At 48.0% G+C, this 14303-nt stretch overlaps 1 protein-coding gene across 1 annotated transcript; it reads left to right on the top strand.

Annotated features, from left to right (window-relative positions):
- The first annotated feature begins 4 nt into the window (after window positions 1-4).
- Window positions 5-13225, top strand: wars2 (tryptophanyl tRNA synthetase 2, mitochondrial). Its single transcript, XM_084688130.1, has 6 exons — window positions 5-128; window positions 7109-7366; window positions 9776-9856; window positions 10445-10527; window positions 10940-11058; window positions 12596-13225. The coding sequence occupies exons 1-6, from the start codon at window positions 24-26 to the stop codon at window positions 13042-13044; spliced, it is 1095 nt and encodes a 364-aa protein (XP_084544256.1). The 5' UTR covers window positions 5-23; the 3' UTR covers window positions 13045-13225.
- The last annotated feature ends 1078 nt before the right edge of the window (window positions 13226-14303 follow it).

Genomic DNA, 14303 nt, shown 5'->3' with positions numbered 1-14303 from the left:
AGTTACAGTCACAGAAATCCAACATGGCGCTCCCCATGAGAAATAACGTGAAATTACTTCTACGATTCATTCAAAAACATCGTTCTCAAAGTCGATTATTCAGCGCGGGAGAATGTGCAGATACAAAGGTAGTTACAAACGTAAAATGTTTGTCAAACGTATTCTTTTCCCGAACAAGTTGTGTTCTAAACACTAGTGGTCACTGGTATTTGACAGGACAGATTTCTGCAAACCTTCCGTATGTCTGGCTATGTTGGTTGTCCTTCAAACTGGTCTCATCTCACTGTATTACTTTAAGCATTATTGTGGCAGGACAATATATTGCATGGACGATATTAAAACACGACACGACAACTGAGTAAACGAATGTTGTCTAGTTTACTTCACAACCTATGATAGCTGTATCCTATCGCTAACGCTACGTGCAATCATTTCTCAGCTGAGAGCTATTGGTGCATGTAAAATAGGCTATACTCCATATTATAGTCTCTATTGGTTTGATGTTGTGTTAATGTATAATTCCCTTGGCTTAGCTAGCATTGCACTGAATCTCATTTTGATGATAAAACATCTATCAATTACCGATAAACTGTGATTTACTATCAAGATGAGGTCAGTAATATTTCTTTAGACATCATGCAAATTGTTTCTTTTGGCCTTTTTAAAAATCAGTCAACAAAAGTCCATTCAATCAGTAGGATACAATTCTCAATAAGTAGGTTACATTCTATGACATTAAAGTATGTGTGTGGTGTTGAAATAAAGTGCGGCTCAACCTTATGAAACACGAACCCCGTGACGGCTGGCTGTACGGTTGAATGAAGCATTAACCCCCTGGGCTCCAACCCCAGCGCCCTGTAGAAGCCAACGGAGTGTTGAGGCAAGCAACTAGTCCCGTGACGCGAGTAAAAATGATTAGAAGCTTTCGGCACAACAGATATTCTAATTATTGAGCTATTCTCATCTAATGACGCACTTGAGCTCTCGCCATTCACCCAATGCAGCCGGATAATGTCTGTTCTCGGTGATGTACGAGCTGCGCGGTGTAATGACTGCCTCGTGGAGCACTGCTGAGGAACGGAATGCACGCTCGCCACCGCGTCTGTGTTTGGTTAACGTTTGTCTCGGGAGACGCTGGAGGTGTGCGCGCGGAGGCGGGAGGTAGATGGAAGTGAGGGACTCAGGAGCGTCACAGCAGTGCTTCATTACCAGCAATAACATCAGAAATGAAGTGTTGGTTTTCACTTGTTTTAATTTTGTCCAAATGTGGGCGGCTGTGCACAAACACCGACATGCGTACAATGCCCCGAGGTGTGATGTGCGTCAAGGCCTCATGCGTTTTTTTCAGCCATGGAAAATGTGTGTTAAAAGTCACTGAACCTAGTCAAACGTACGCGAGGAACGAAGCTGTTGCCTAAAATGTATGTCAGATCGTTTCTATCAGCAAATAATTAGGTCCATCCATGGTCTAAATCTGAGAGGTTTGTGACTGAATTGTAACAGAAGCCCTAGGAGCTGATATGACTGCTATGCATGGCTGATCACCCTAGTGGTTGGCCATTTGGCCTGTTCAGTTATCTCCCCTGGGCTGCACTTGGGTTGAAATAGTTTCTGTTCCTGTGTTCCAGTTGTCAGTTTGACTTGGTGTGTCAGAACTAGTGCTGACATCTCATGATGTTTTACCTACCCGCCTATATTCAGTTGCAATGACATCAGCTCCCCATACACCTCCTCTCTCTCTCTGTTCCTCTCTCTGCTCCCCATACACCTCCTCTCTCTGCTCCCCATACACCTCCTCTCTCTGCTCCCCATACACCTCCTCTCTCTGCTCCTCTCTCTGCTCCTCTCTCTGCTCCTCTCTCTGCTCCCCATACACCTCCTCTCTCTGCTCCTCTCTCTGCTCCTCTCTCTGCTCCTCTCTCTGCTCCTCTCTCTGCTCCCCATACACCTCCTCTCTCTGCTCCCCATACACCTCCTCTCTCTGCTCCTCTCTCTGCTCCTCTCTCTGCTCCTCTCTCTGCTCCTCTCTCTGCTCCTCTCTCTGCTCCCCATACACCTCCTCTCTCTGCTCCCCATACACCTCCTCTCTCTGCTCCCCATACACCTCCTCTCTCTGCTCCCCATACACCTCCTCTCTCTGCTCCCCATACACCTCCTCTCTCTGCTCCTCTCTCTGCTCCTCTCTCTGCTCCTCTCTCTGCTCCCCATACACCTCCTCTCTCTGCTCCTCTCTCTGCTCCTCTCTCTGCTCCTCTCTCTGCTCCCCATACACCTCCTCTCTCTGCTCCTCTCTCTGCTCCCCATACACCTCCTCTCTCTGCTCCCCATACACCTCCCCCCTCTGCTCCTCTCTCTGCTCCCCATACACCTCCTCTCTCTGCTCCTCTCTCTGCTCCCCATACACCTCCTCTCTCTGCTCCTCTCTCTGCTCCTCTCTCTGCTCCCCATACACCTCCTCTCTCTGCTCCCCATACACCTCCCCCCTCTGTTCCTCTCTCTGTTACCCATACAGCTCCTCTCTCTGCTCCACTTTCAGCTTCAGCTCCCTGTGGTCCAAATGGCTGATATCAGTCATCTCAGCCCCGGGCTGCAGGAAACAGGAAGTGACTTCTAATTGGCCTCTCTATTCTGTTTAGCTCCAAGGTCACTCACTCTGGTGTCAGTTAAAACCATTAGAGCTACTCCCACAACTCCAGGGAGCGTGGAGAGAGAGGAAACATAGACTCCATCTTGAGTAAATTCATTAATTGCCCTATTTATTTTCAACTGTCCAAAAAGCCCTGTAATTCTCACAAGTCTCTTCTATGTGCTCGTGTCTGTTTCAGGCTGTGAGGCTCCTGAATGCTTTGTGCATTAGTTCGAACCTCGAGTCCAACCCATTTATCCAAACAACCCTGAATGTCAGCGGTTTTCTTTTTTCATACTTAGTTAAGTCATATTACAGAATACACCTCTGTAATGCGACCAGGTTGATACCCTGGGAGCTTAGTCCATGTAGGTCCCGGTTTGGACAGAAGGTTTGACGTTTTTAATTAAAAAGTACCAAGTATCTGGTAACACGCTTTTGGGCCATGTTCAAGTCAACAGACGTGGCTGTGCAGGAGGAAATGTCTGGCCCGCTTAGAGAGGTAGCCTGGCGCTGGCTCGGAGTGTTACCATAATTACAGATTGATAAATTTATGAAGTGTGTGCTGGTTATTTTTTGCTGTGTTGTGACTTTTATGTGTTTTTTGTATTATTAGTTCCCCCTCTGACCAATTTTCCTGTCGGTGGACTAAAATTAAACATTTCTATCCATTTCTTGTCAAGCGAGGACGTGTTTTAACGGAGCAGTTCAAAACCATTCATTTAAAAGACCTATTGCGAATGCTGTTGGCAGAAATATGCTGGCCCTAATAGCCCTTGGATGCGGATTAGAGTAGCCTCGTCATTATTATATTTATTATTTAAAATACTGTCAATGATCCATTGTACTTTATCATGTGATCTGGCGATGCTTTTACCCTAACTGTCAGGACAGAGCTGCCAGCTGGTGGAAGCTCCACAGAGCTGTGGATGGTGGAAGCTCCACAGAGCTGCCAGCTGGTGGAAGCTCCACAGAGCTGTGGATGGTTGTTGTCCGTCAATGTGTGTTGTTTTTCATCTTGCTGGTGCTGATGTGTGAGTGGGTGCTGGTTTTGGTTCTGAGCGCAGCAGCAGTGGGCCCAGACGGGGAAGCCTGCCGAGCCCGGCTGGTTATTTTTGGAGCGCTGTCGGGCTGTGTCTGCGGGGAGCGCTGTTTTTGAAGGGCCTCCAGTCCCATTAATCAGCGCGGGACCCCACGGTGAGAGTGGGCCCCAGCCCTGTGGACGCCACACTGCCGTTCTGTTCCTCCCCCCCCCCGCCATGCCCCGCTCTTCGCACAGTGTGAAGCGCAGAGGAACCTCATCAATCTCACCTGTCCCACACGTCAACCGCAGATTTAATCAAACGCTCCGTTTGGCCCTCCCCCTCCTCCCCTCCCGGCCCCCCTTTCCCCCCATCCCCCATCCAGACCGATACTTGCTTACAGACTTTCAGTCGCTCCCGTTCTCTCTCCCTCGCTCTCTCTCCTTCTACCCATGTGGGGTTTTTCCTGCGGCTCTTCACACTTGGTTTCCAGCTGGGTGGTGTTCTGCTATTGGCGGAGCCCTGTCACACCGCTGTGCCGTGTGAAAGAGAGAGCCTGTACAGTAAAGCCTATTTCCTGCTCAATACTTCACAGAAGCGGAGCTCAGCCGGTCCCCTGCCCTAACAGGTCCCCGTGCGAGAGAACGCAATAGAGGGATGAAGGGATGGAGGACGAAGGTGGGGGTGTTGGAGGGGGAGGCAGGGGGGTGAGCGAGGCCTGTTTCCAGCCCCGTTCGGCATGGTGTCGTGTTAATGGGCTGCCATTGGGGTTGGGGGGGTGGGAAGGACGCTGTGGGAACACTGGGCCCTGTGTACCCCAACACTCAGCAGGAAGGAGACCATAAGGACCCCAAACACACCAACCAGCGAGAGGGGGTGACCACTACCCCTAATCATGCCCCACCTGGAGAGCTCCCCATCCTGGGCTCCACCTGGAGAGCTCCCTACCCTGGGCTCCACCTGGAGAGCTCCCCATCCTGGGCTCCACCTGGAGAGCTCCCTGCCCTGGGCTCCACCTGGAGAGCTCCCTGCCCTGGGCTCCACCTGGAGAGCTCCCTGCCCTGGGCTCCACCTGGAGAGCTCCCTGCCCTGGGCTCCACCTGGAGAGCTCCCCATCCTGGGCTCCACCTGGAGAGCTCCCCATCTTGGGCCCCACCTGGAGAGCTCCCTGCCCTGGGCCCCACCTGGAGAGCTCCCTGCCCTGGGCTCCACCTGGAGAGCTCCCTACCCTGGGCTCCACCTGGAGAGCTCCCTACCACTTCCAGGCCCACGGAGAAGCTGACGGCAGTGCGTGGGGGGTGGCGTGTTGAAAGTGGCGTGCTGGATGGGCTGCTCGACGCTTCATGGGCCCAGTGAGGGGGATGTCAGTGAGCCTCTCCACCACTCCGCTGTGATGGACGAGGCTCGGAGGCCCTGAGAACGCCCTGCCTACCTGCGTCTGCTCACCCCGAGGGCTCCAGTGATGGATTGCGTTGGCTGTGAACCTGGGTTTACAGCAAGCTGAGTTTGGCAGTCAGTCTCCTGATCCATACCACTGCTCTCCACCCTGCATGCTGGGCTCTGGGAGCGTTTAAACGACTCTGAGAGTAGGGTTAAGTGGCAGGTTATCAGTCCATGTCATTGATCTTCTGGACAGGTAGCACATTGTTGTATTTAGCACAATACGTTGTATCCTCAATGTTGATTGGTCCTCAACCATCTGTGTTTCCTGGGTTGTTTGGTTGATTTGCATTTACGTTTGTCTATTGCGTCTGTGCTGGGCCTCAAGTTGCCTTTCGGAGGCCATTAACGTGTTCTAAGTCTGAGTTGTAGGAGAGAAAGAAAGCAGGAAAACTCGACGTGACCTTTAGAAGTAAGAAAACGCTGTCCCTAACTGAACTGAATGTGTTCTGCTAAGCAGGGTACCTGGTGCTGCTGTGGTGCACATCCTTGTTGTGAGGGAGTCAGGTTCTTTTTCAGAACGATGAGTCTTGAAGCTGTGAGACACAACTACATACACGTTACCACACACATTCAATCCCATTCACACAACCCCACACACCCCCCGATGTACGTGTATTGTCTCAACACACACACACACACATTCAGATAAATGAACACGTAGGCTATTCCCGGAAAGCGTCCCCCGAGTGTGAAAACATGGCCTTAAAGTGTACCTAACCCTACTAGCTGTTGGCATTAATGTCACACTCGCAGTGTGTAATGTATTCACCATATGCTAGATGGTGGATGAAGACAGCTTTCGCCACCTTCGCTCTTCTGTGGTGGAACGTCATGCCTGTCAGGAGAACAAATGAGGAGAACACCCGAGGCTACCGCTACGGCCACGTGTCATCAGCAGGCGCCGACACGGGTGCAGGAGACAGAGACGGGGAGACACAAACACAGAGAGCAAGAGCGACCTACAGAGTAGGAGAGAGAGAGAGCGACAGACACAGAGAGGTGTTGGTGGTGATGGGAGGGAGGCTAAAGATAGCAGGTTGAGGGTTTGGCGAAGGGCTACACAAGGTTCTGCTTTGAAAAAGCGATGTTGTGTTGATGCCTCTTCGTGCTCAGACCTTGGGGTGTGTAGGGGGTTGAAGCCTAGCTGACAAAACAAGGGATGCGGGAGACAGATGTGTAGAACACTGTTTGCAAATTAGCCAATTCAAATATGTTTCCATATCCAAACTTTCCTCTGACCAGTAGTAAGGCTCAGCCTTCAGGCCAGCAGCCTGATTGGCCGGTGTCTTGCGGGCGTTGGCGTTGATGCCGTTAGCGGTGACGTGTCAGGTGACACTATTAGCATGTCTGCATGGCTAATGGGCTCCCCAAGGACAGAGGAAAACATGGGTTTGGCGTGTCAACATGAGGTGAGAACACACATGATCCAGACTCGGCCATCTGCACCCAAATCACTCCTGACACCAACACTGGGGCCCTCAACATCAACTACACGCCGCAGTAATCACCCCCCTGCTAATGACATAAGCACCCACTTCCTTCCTGCTCTGCAGCGCCTGCATAGTAACAAACTGGGATCTGCTCCCCAGGCTGGCTGGGGGATAGGGAGCGGGACCAGACTGGTCTAGGAACAGCTGTTATCTGCTGCCCAGGCTGGCTGGGGGATAGGGAGCGGGACCAGACTGGTTCTAGGAACAGCTGTTATCTGCTGCCCAGGCTGGCTGGGAGACAGAGGGGGCAGGACTAGACTGGTCTAGGAACAGCCATTATCCGCTCCATAATGCACCCAATGCATCTCTGTCTACAAAGCCCAGATATGTGTCTTCTCTTTCACCTTCTTTCACACTTTCAATTCTCCTAGTACTTCTCTGTTTCAACCTTTTCTTTTCTCATAGTCGGGTATCTCTCATTATCAATCCCTCACATCCCGCTACTTAAACAAATTGTCTACCGTCTCTCCTTCCTCCTCCTCTCGTTCCTCACTCATCACCTTCTTTCTCCCCGCTCTCACCTCCAGCCGTGTCCAGGGGCCAGAGTGTTCTCGGGGATCCAGCCCACTGGGGTGCCCCACCTGGGGAACTTCCTGGGGGCCCTGCAGAGCTGGGTGTCCCTGCAGAGCCAGTACCCGTCCGTGCTGTATAGCATCGTGGACCTGCACTCCATCACCCAGCCCCAGGACCCCGCGCTGCTTCGGCTTCACATCCTGGACATGGCCGCCAGCCTGCTGGCCTGTGGCATCAACCCAGACACCTCTATCCTCTTCCAACAGTCCCAGGTCAGAGATCTATTGACACACACACACACTACACACATACATACACACAATGTTACATTTACATTACATCTACATGTATTCATTTAGCATACGCTTTTATCCAAAGCGACTTCCAAGAGAGAGCTTTACAAAGTGCATAGGTCACGGATAATAACAACAAGATAGCCCCAAAACATTGCGAGTAGCAATGTTGCAGAACATGAAGCACATATTGTTAACAACCAAAATAAGTTCCAAAGGGGAGAACCATAAGAGCATGTCGTTAAACAAGTTACAATTAAACAACATGAACCGCTATAAGTGCAAGTGAACCTGTAGAAAAACAAGCCACAATAAAAACTATATATCACAGCGAGTACAAAAATGTGAATCAGATACCACTAACCACAAGAGCAACAAGTCTCAAAGCAAGTGTCATTGTGATCCTTGAGGAAACTAACATCGGGTCAAGCAAACCATTCCTAAGTACAGTGTGTTGTCAGTCATTTTCGATATGCAGTTGGCCTAATGGTTGACCTTTTTAAAAATAGTTTAAATGCTTAATTTTTTCTTTGTGGTTGCAAACAAGTGGATAAGTGTATGTTTGTGACTGCGGTGATGTGTGTGTGTGTGTGTGTGTGAGACTGTGGTTGTATGTGTGTGTGTGTGTGTGAGACTGTGGTTGTGTGTGTGTGTGTGTGTGTGTGTGTGTAACTGGTGGTATGTAAATGCCTGCCTCTGGTCTCTTTCTCAGCATGTCATCTAGAGTCAACTGGAGAGGCAGCCATCTTGGAATGTTTATTTGATCTCCGCAGGCTCTGAATGTTTACCTTATGCAGGCTGCTCTGAAACGCTCATTTTATCACTGCGATTCTTATCTCCTGTGTGAGCTCTGCAAATTCACAGGGATTATGAAAACACACACCAGCATAAACCACCATTTACTTCAGAGTAGCCCACATGAAGGAACTTTAGGGAATAATGATAGATTTACTGTATGCAGCACTTCAACAGATCACAGTTTCAGGGAAAAATCTCCTTTTGGGAGGGGAGGCGGGGGAAAGAAACTGTAATCAGAACGGACATTTGGTTTCCCTGGATACGATACCTAAAGTGTGTTTTCACTGGTCTCAGACCATCTGAGAGAGAGAGAGAGAGAGTGTGTATGAAAGGAGGAGGCCATGTGTGTTTGGATTGTCCGGTTCTGCTGTGTTTCCCTCCCTTACATGTGCGCACACACACACGTTCTCTCTCTCTTCTTCTTTTATTCTATCTCTCTCTTTTTCTGTATCTCTTGCTCATTTTCACACACAGCCCTATTTTTATTCCTGTTTAGCTTCATGCCACATATCTTGGCAGAGATGGGGACCTCCCATTCACTACCCCAGCCCCAGTCTGTTCCACATGTACAAATATGACTACTGCCCAAAACAAACACTTGACTTCATTGAAAAAATGGTGACAAGCTCAAATCAATGGTGTCTAAAGTAAGGTGCATATGTGTGTGTGTGTGTGTGTGTCGTAAAGTTACACCCTCTCACTGGAATAACACCCGTGTATCCACACGGCTGTGAGGGTTGCAGTGTTTTGGTTTTCCCTCCCTTAGAAAAGAAGGGAGATGTTCATCTAACGTGTAGCATCAACTGTCATGGCCGTCTGTCAGTCCTGTATTCACGTTTCAAAACTGCCTAGTGTCTCTTTTACAGGGAATATGGAGTTTTTGTTCTTTATTAACCATCACTGGTTCTCTACCACAAGCCAACTGTCCTGTGTCACTATGCTGTCACTAACATCTGTCCCATCTCTCATCTAGCTGTTCTCAGTCACATATCCCATGTTAAGACCCCCTCCATGCCAGTGTATAATCCCATTTTATGTCTGTAGTCTTGAGTTTACGTCAGGCTCATCAGAATTGTATTTAAACAGCAAGAGATGGTGGTCCGATCGCCAGCACACATAAACTTTAATTCCCTGAAGCTGAAGGATTTTGCGCCTTTTTTTTCTGTCCCAGCAGATATTTGTTGGCGTGTTGAGGAGCAGGCGGTGTTGGACAGCCGTAGAGATGGTTTGAGCGTGATGCAAACTGGGCCGTAAAACTGAGCAGTTATTTAATGGATCTAAAGCTTCATACTGGTGGACCAGGCCCCTTAGTCCATGCACTGGCACCTGTTAGCCAGAACTGACACTGAGGGGGCTTGCTGCAGTACCCTTTTCTGCCACATAGAGGGGCTGGGGGGACACCCTTCACTCCATGGAGGATTGGAAAGATTTTTTTTGTTTTCAAAGAGAAGAGAATAAAGACCAAAGCCCATTGAATCGACCATGTTTTCTCTGTGCCACAATCTGTCTGTTATACGCATGCACACTCACTCGCACCATCTACACAAACGTCCAGTTGAGGTGACCAGGTGGGTTTTTTCTCCTGTGCAGGTGTCTGAGCATGCAGAGCTCTCCTGGATCCTTGGCTGCCTCACCAGTATGCCTCGTCTGCGACACCTGCCACAGTGGAAGGTAGGAACATCCAAACAACATCCTGGGCTCACCTAGAAGGAATATCACGGTAACATCTTACCTCTTACACCATCTTACACCTAACACAGTGGACAGAACGTCAAGTTAACAAACAAATCAAGAACAATAATTTCAACATGTTGGGCCATTGTCGCTGATTTGTCATGATATATGATATATCCATGTAATGGATTCATCCCTCTGTCCTGGTGATTGTGTTCTGGTGTCTGGTGACGTTGTGGTGTGTGTGTCCCTTTCTGAGGTGACTGGGGCTGGTTCTGGCGTCTAGATCAAAGCAGCCTGCCCACCTGCCACAGTTTCTCATGTCTCATAAAGTCTGGTTTGAGCCCCTGTAGTGTTAATATGCTGGAGAGACTGCAGACCATACACCTTCCATTCATACAACAGAGGAGTTCACCTCAAACACGCCGCAAAAAGCCCAGTGTGTTCAGCCATGCTTGGTTTATCTGAGAGTTTCCCTTTTGGTAAAACTGAAAATGACTTATTGCATTGACTCAACTCGCTTTAAACATGTATTTGTACATCCTTTCACATACAAGCGGTCTTCCTCTCTTCCCTCTCCCCCAGATGAAGAGCAAACAGAAGAACGAGGGCAGTGTGGGTCTGTACACCTACCCCGTCCTGCAGGCTGCAGACATCCTCCTGTACAAGTAAGACAAGCACAATGTCAGTGCTGGAGTATCAGGGCGGAGGTGCCACTGCTGTCTTAGTATTATGCTGTATTATTATTCACTGCTGTGTTATGATCAGTGACCTATGCTCTTTTGTAAAGCTCTCTCTTGGAAGTCGCTTTGGATAAAAGCGTCTGCTAAATGCATAAATGTAAATGTATTATACTGACAGTAGTCACTACTACTCTGCTTTCATCAATGCTTCATCTGGGTGTATTAGTGATTCTTCTTTCCTTGCCTTTTCACATTGCTGTTTAAGTACTGTATTACTGATTCAGTAGTATGTTGCAGTGTGAGTCCTGTATTACTGGTTCAGTAGTATGTTGCTGTGTGAGTACTGTACTGTTGTAGTACTGTACAGTGTTGTTAGTGCTGCAGTGTTGTGTTGCAGGTCCACTCTGGTGCCGGTGGGGGAGGACCAGGTGCAGCACCTGGAGCTGGCCCAGGACCTGGCTCGCATCTTCAACCACCAGTACGGAGAACTGTTCCCTGAGCCTCGGGCTCTGCTCAGTATGTACACACACACACACACACACTCACTCTCACATACACACAAGTAGGGTTGGGTATCTATAACCGGTTCCAACGTTTGCGAATTTCAATTCCTAATTTCGGTTCCTAACTTGAAGGGTATTGCGACCCCTTGGTGGTATTTTTCCTAAGATAAAATAGCTAATTTGCTAAAGATTTCCTCTGCATTGTTGCTTGTACTCTCCCGGTAGAGCCTTTCACATGGCTACAGGCTTATTGGTTGACTTTAGACCTGAAATTTAAGGCCCAAAAGTTCCTAACCTCGACTACTGCCTCTCCATTAAATGATCTCCAAACAAAATGAAAAAAAAAAATGGCAGAGTGGCGCACAAAAAAGGCAAAATTGCTCAAACTAATTTGTTGAAGATCTCCAAGATGTTTTGTGGCAAAATATAGCCAATAGAAATGAATGAATGGATGGATGTTGAGGACTACAGCGTAGCTGTTGCCAGAGACGATCTTCTGGCGACCAGCTTTGACTTAGATGTCAGAAAACAATTGAGTCTTGATAAATGTGGGAGTTAGCTAGCTGTGTGTGTACAGTAACAATGTAGGTTATCGAGCTGCAGAAATGTATCAGCAGTGTTCACGTCAATTTGGTAGTTGATAGCAGCATAGTCGGACACTACGTAAAAATGGGGCGGCTCGCAAGTAAACGTAACAATTTTCCCGGAAATAGAAATCGTAAGTTAGGTTACCCCTCCCTCTTATTTATTTTCATCTCATAAGTTGACATCAACATTGGATGCTTTTTGTAGTAATATTGTAGGCTATAGGCATAGTACAGAATTGGACAATAGGCCTACACATGAATAAATACAGAAAGATATCAATGGATATTCTTCTGTGTATATTTGCAGATTAGAATCAGAGATAGCTAACCGAACATTATGTTCTTATATTTGTTCTCTCCAAAAAAATGTTTGGAATCGGAACCAAGATTTGATTTGAAAACCGGAATCTGAATGATAAAATGTAAACGATACCCAACCCTATAAACAAGCACTCGCACACTTTCACAAACCTCCACGCACAGACACACACACAAACAAACCTACGTTTATTTAGTTGATCCCCCATCTGCAGAGTAACACACATGGCTCGCATGTTTCACAGAAATCCTCAGTCTCACATGCCCCTTTTTATTCTCCTTAATTATCACCATCATAAAAGCACAAGATGTAACCGGTCATGCATGCGATGGAGCTTTGATTAAAGGACTGTTCTCTCCCTCATATATCTGAAAAAAAAGTCATAATGGATTTGGGAGGATGTCCTCTAGAGGACTTGCGTGTGTGTGAGAGCATGTGTGTGTGAGAGCGTGTGTGTCACAGTGTTATGAAGGATGAGGTAGCGGGTTTGTCTCATCCTGTTTTTCTGGTCCTCATATGCTGTACTTGGCTGCTTTCTACTGTACCGCTGAGAACTGCCAGTCATGGCTAACGTCAGGGAAACCCAATCAAAGATGTCCTCCAGTCACCCAGAACCACAGTGCTCATCGGGTCTGTCTCCACAGGCTCCACACGGAAGGTCAAATCCCTCCGTGAACCCTCTTCCAAGATGTCGAAGTCGGACCCCCAGAAAATGGCAACTGTCAACCTCACCGACTCGCCAGACGACATTGCTCTGAAGATCCGGCGCGCCGTCACAGACTTCACTTCCGAGGTGACCTTCGACCCCGAGCACCGTCCGGGCGTGTCGAACCTGGTGTTGTTGCATGCAGGCGTGGCGGGGTTGAGCGTGGAGGAGGTGGTGCTGCAGGCACAGGGCATGGACACGGCCAGGTACAAGCAGCTGGTGGCCGAGGCTGTGATCCAGAAGCTGGGGCCCATCAGGGAAGAGATCCTCAGGCTGAGGGCCGAGCGGGGCCACCTGGAGCTCCTGTTGAGGCAGGGGGCGCGAAGGGCTCGTGAGCTGGCGGCCCCCACCCTCCAGGAGGTGCGGCAGCGCGTCGGCTTCTGTTGATGAGGGGACTTGGGGGAGGGTGGAACTGACTGAGGCAGGCTGAACAAGCTGTCTTTACACAGGACAAGGGGCTGGAAAATTCTACTGGATCTGTATAATGTGTGCTATTATTGTCGTCGCTACTTTTATATTGCTGGCAATTTTTTTTTATTTAAAGAATAAATAAATGCATTATTTATTACCTTTTTCTGATTTACTTTATTCGTGAAGTCCTCGCAGTGCCAGAGGAACACACACAGGTTCTGGTCTACAGAGAGAGAAGAACACGCGTAAATCCGTCTGTGTTGCTTGGACCAGTGTCCTGAGGCCCCAGACCAGGGTCCTCTCGTCCGCACCCTGTCCCTGAGGAGCAGCAGCTGGACACACTCACACTTTCAAAACCCACGCTGACCAGGGGGCTGCTTTTCTGATCACTTCCAAGGATAGTTTCTTTACCTTGTGCTACTTGGTAGCATGGGCAGTTGGCAGAAAGGAATTCAATACATAAAAAAACCTATTTGCCAAATTATTTAGTATTATAACATTGACATTAAAGACCTATGGATTTAAGTCAAATATATTCAACTTTAGGCCGTTAACTTGGTGTTGACTCTGTTGCTGCTCTTGTCAAGTAAAACAATGTGAAGTAATAACAACAATGTATTTGTTATTATATAATCTATTGTCCGTTTTTTATGTATTTGAACTTTTTACTAAAAGAATGTGACTTTGGAATACATTTAGCTGCATCTTACATTTGGGAAGGTATACAATACTACAAACGGTTTATTAAAACAAGCAAGTTGACTGCTGTGATATTACTGTAATATTTTATGTGATGTCTGAAGCTTTACAAGAACACTAAAAAACGACAACTTCAACTCTCATTTAGTGGTGTTACCTCAGGTTTTTTTTATCTTCTTTTCTCAGAACCACCCGATACAGTGAGGTACTGCGGGCCAAGCCTTCGCCTGAGCTGTTGGTCGGAGGAGCTGAGTCTCTCAGGAGCTGTCTCTTAATAGTCTTCCTCCATTTCTGCGAGTCTGTCGATCCACCCGACTGAACTTGCCTCGTATTCACACCACATGTGGCAAGACTTATTTTGTGTGCAGCACATTTTTATTTCATATAAATTATATATTATTTACTCTAGGCCTAGACCTAATACTAAACCATAGTTCATAAATAGGACGTAATAAACAATAGTTCATATACTACGACATCATTAACTGTAACCTAGTTCATCAACGACGACTCACAAAATGTCATGCATGCGCCTC

Source organism: Hypomesus nipponensis, chromosome 23 (genome assembly GCF_054491055.1).
Source record: "Hypomesus nipponensis isolate SF chromosome 23, ASM5449105v1, whole genome shotgun sequence".
Classification (NCBI taxonomy): Eukaryota; Metazoa; Chordata; class Actinopteri; order Osmeriformes; family Osmeridae; genus Hypomesus; species Hypomesus nipponensis.
This window is presented reverse-complemented; position numbering and strand designations above follow the sequence as displayed.

Excerpts from the sequence above, each read along its gene's own strand:
- wars2 (XM_084688130.1), top strand. The coding sequence starts at position 24 with ATGGCGCTCCCCATGAGAAATAACGTGAAATTACTTCTACGATTCATT. Across the intron at positions 129-7,108 it reads GAGAATGTGCAGATACAAAG|CCGTGTCCAGGGGCCAGAGT; the intron begins GTAGTTACAAAC and ends TCTCACCTCCAG. Across the intron at positions 9,857-10,444 it reads GACACCTGCCACAGTGGAAG|ATGAAGAGCAAACAGAAGAA; the intron begins GTAGGAACATCC and ends CCTCTCCCCCAG.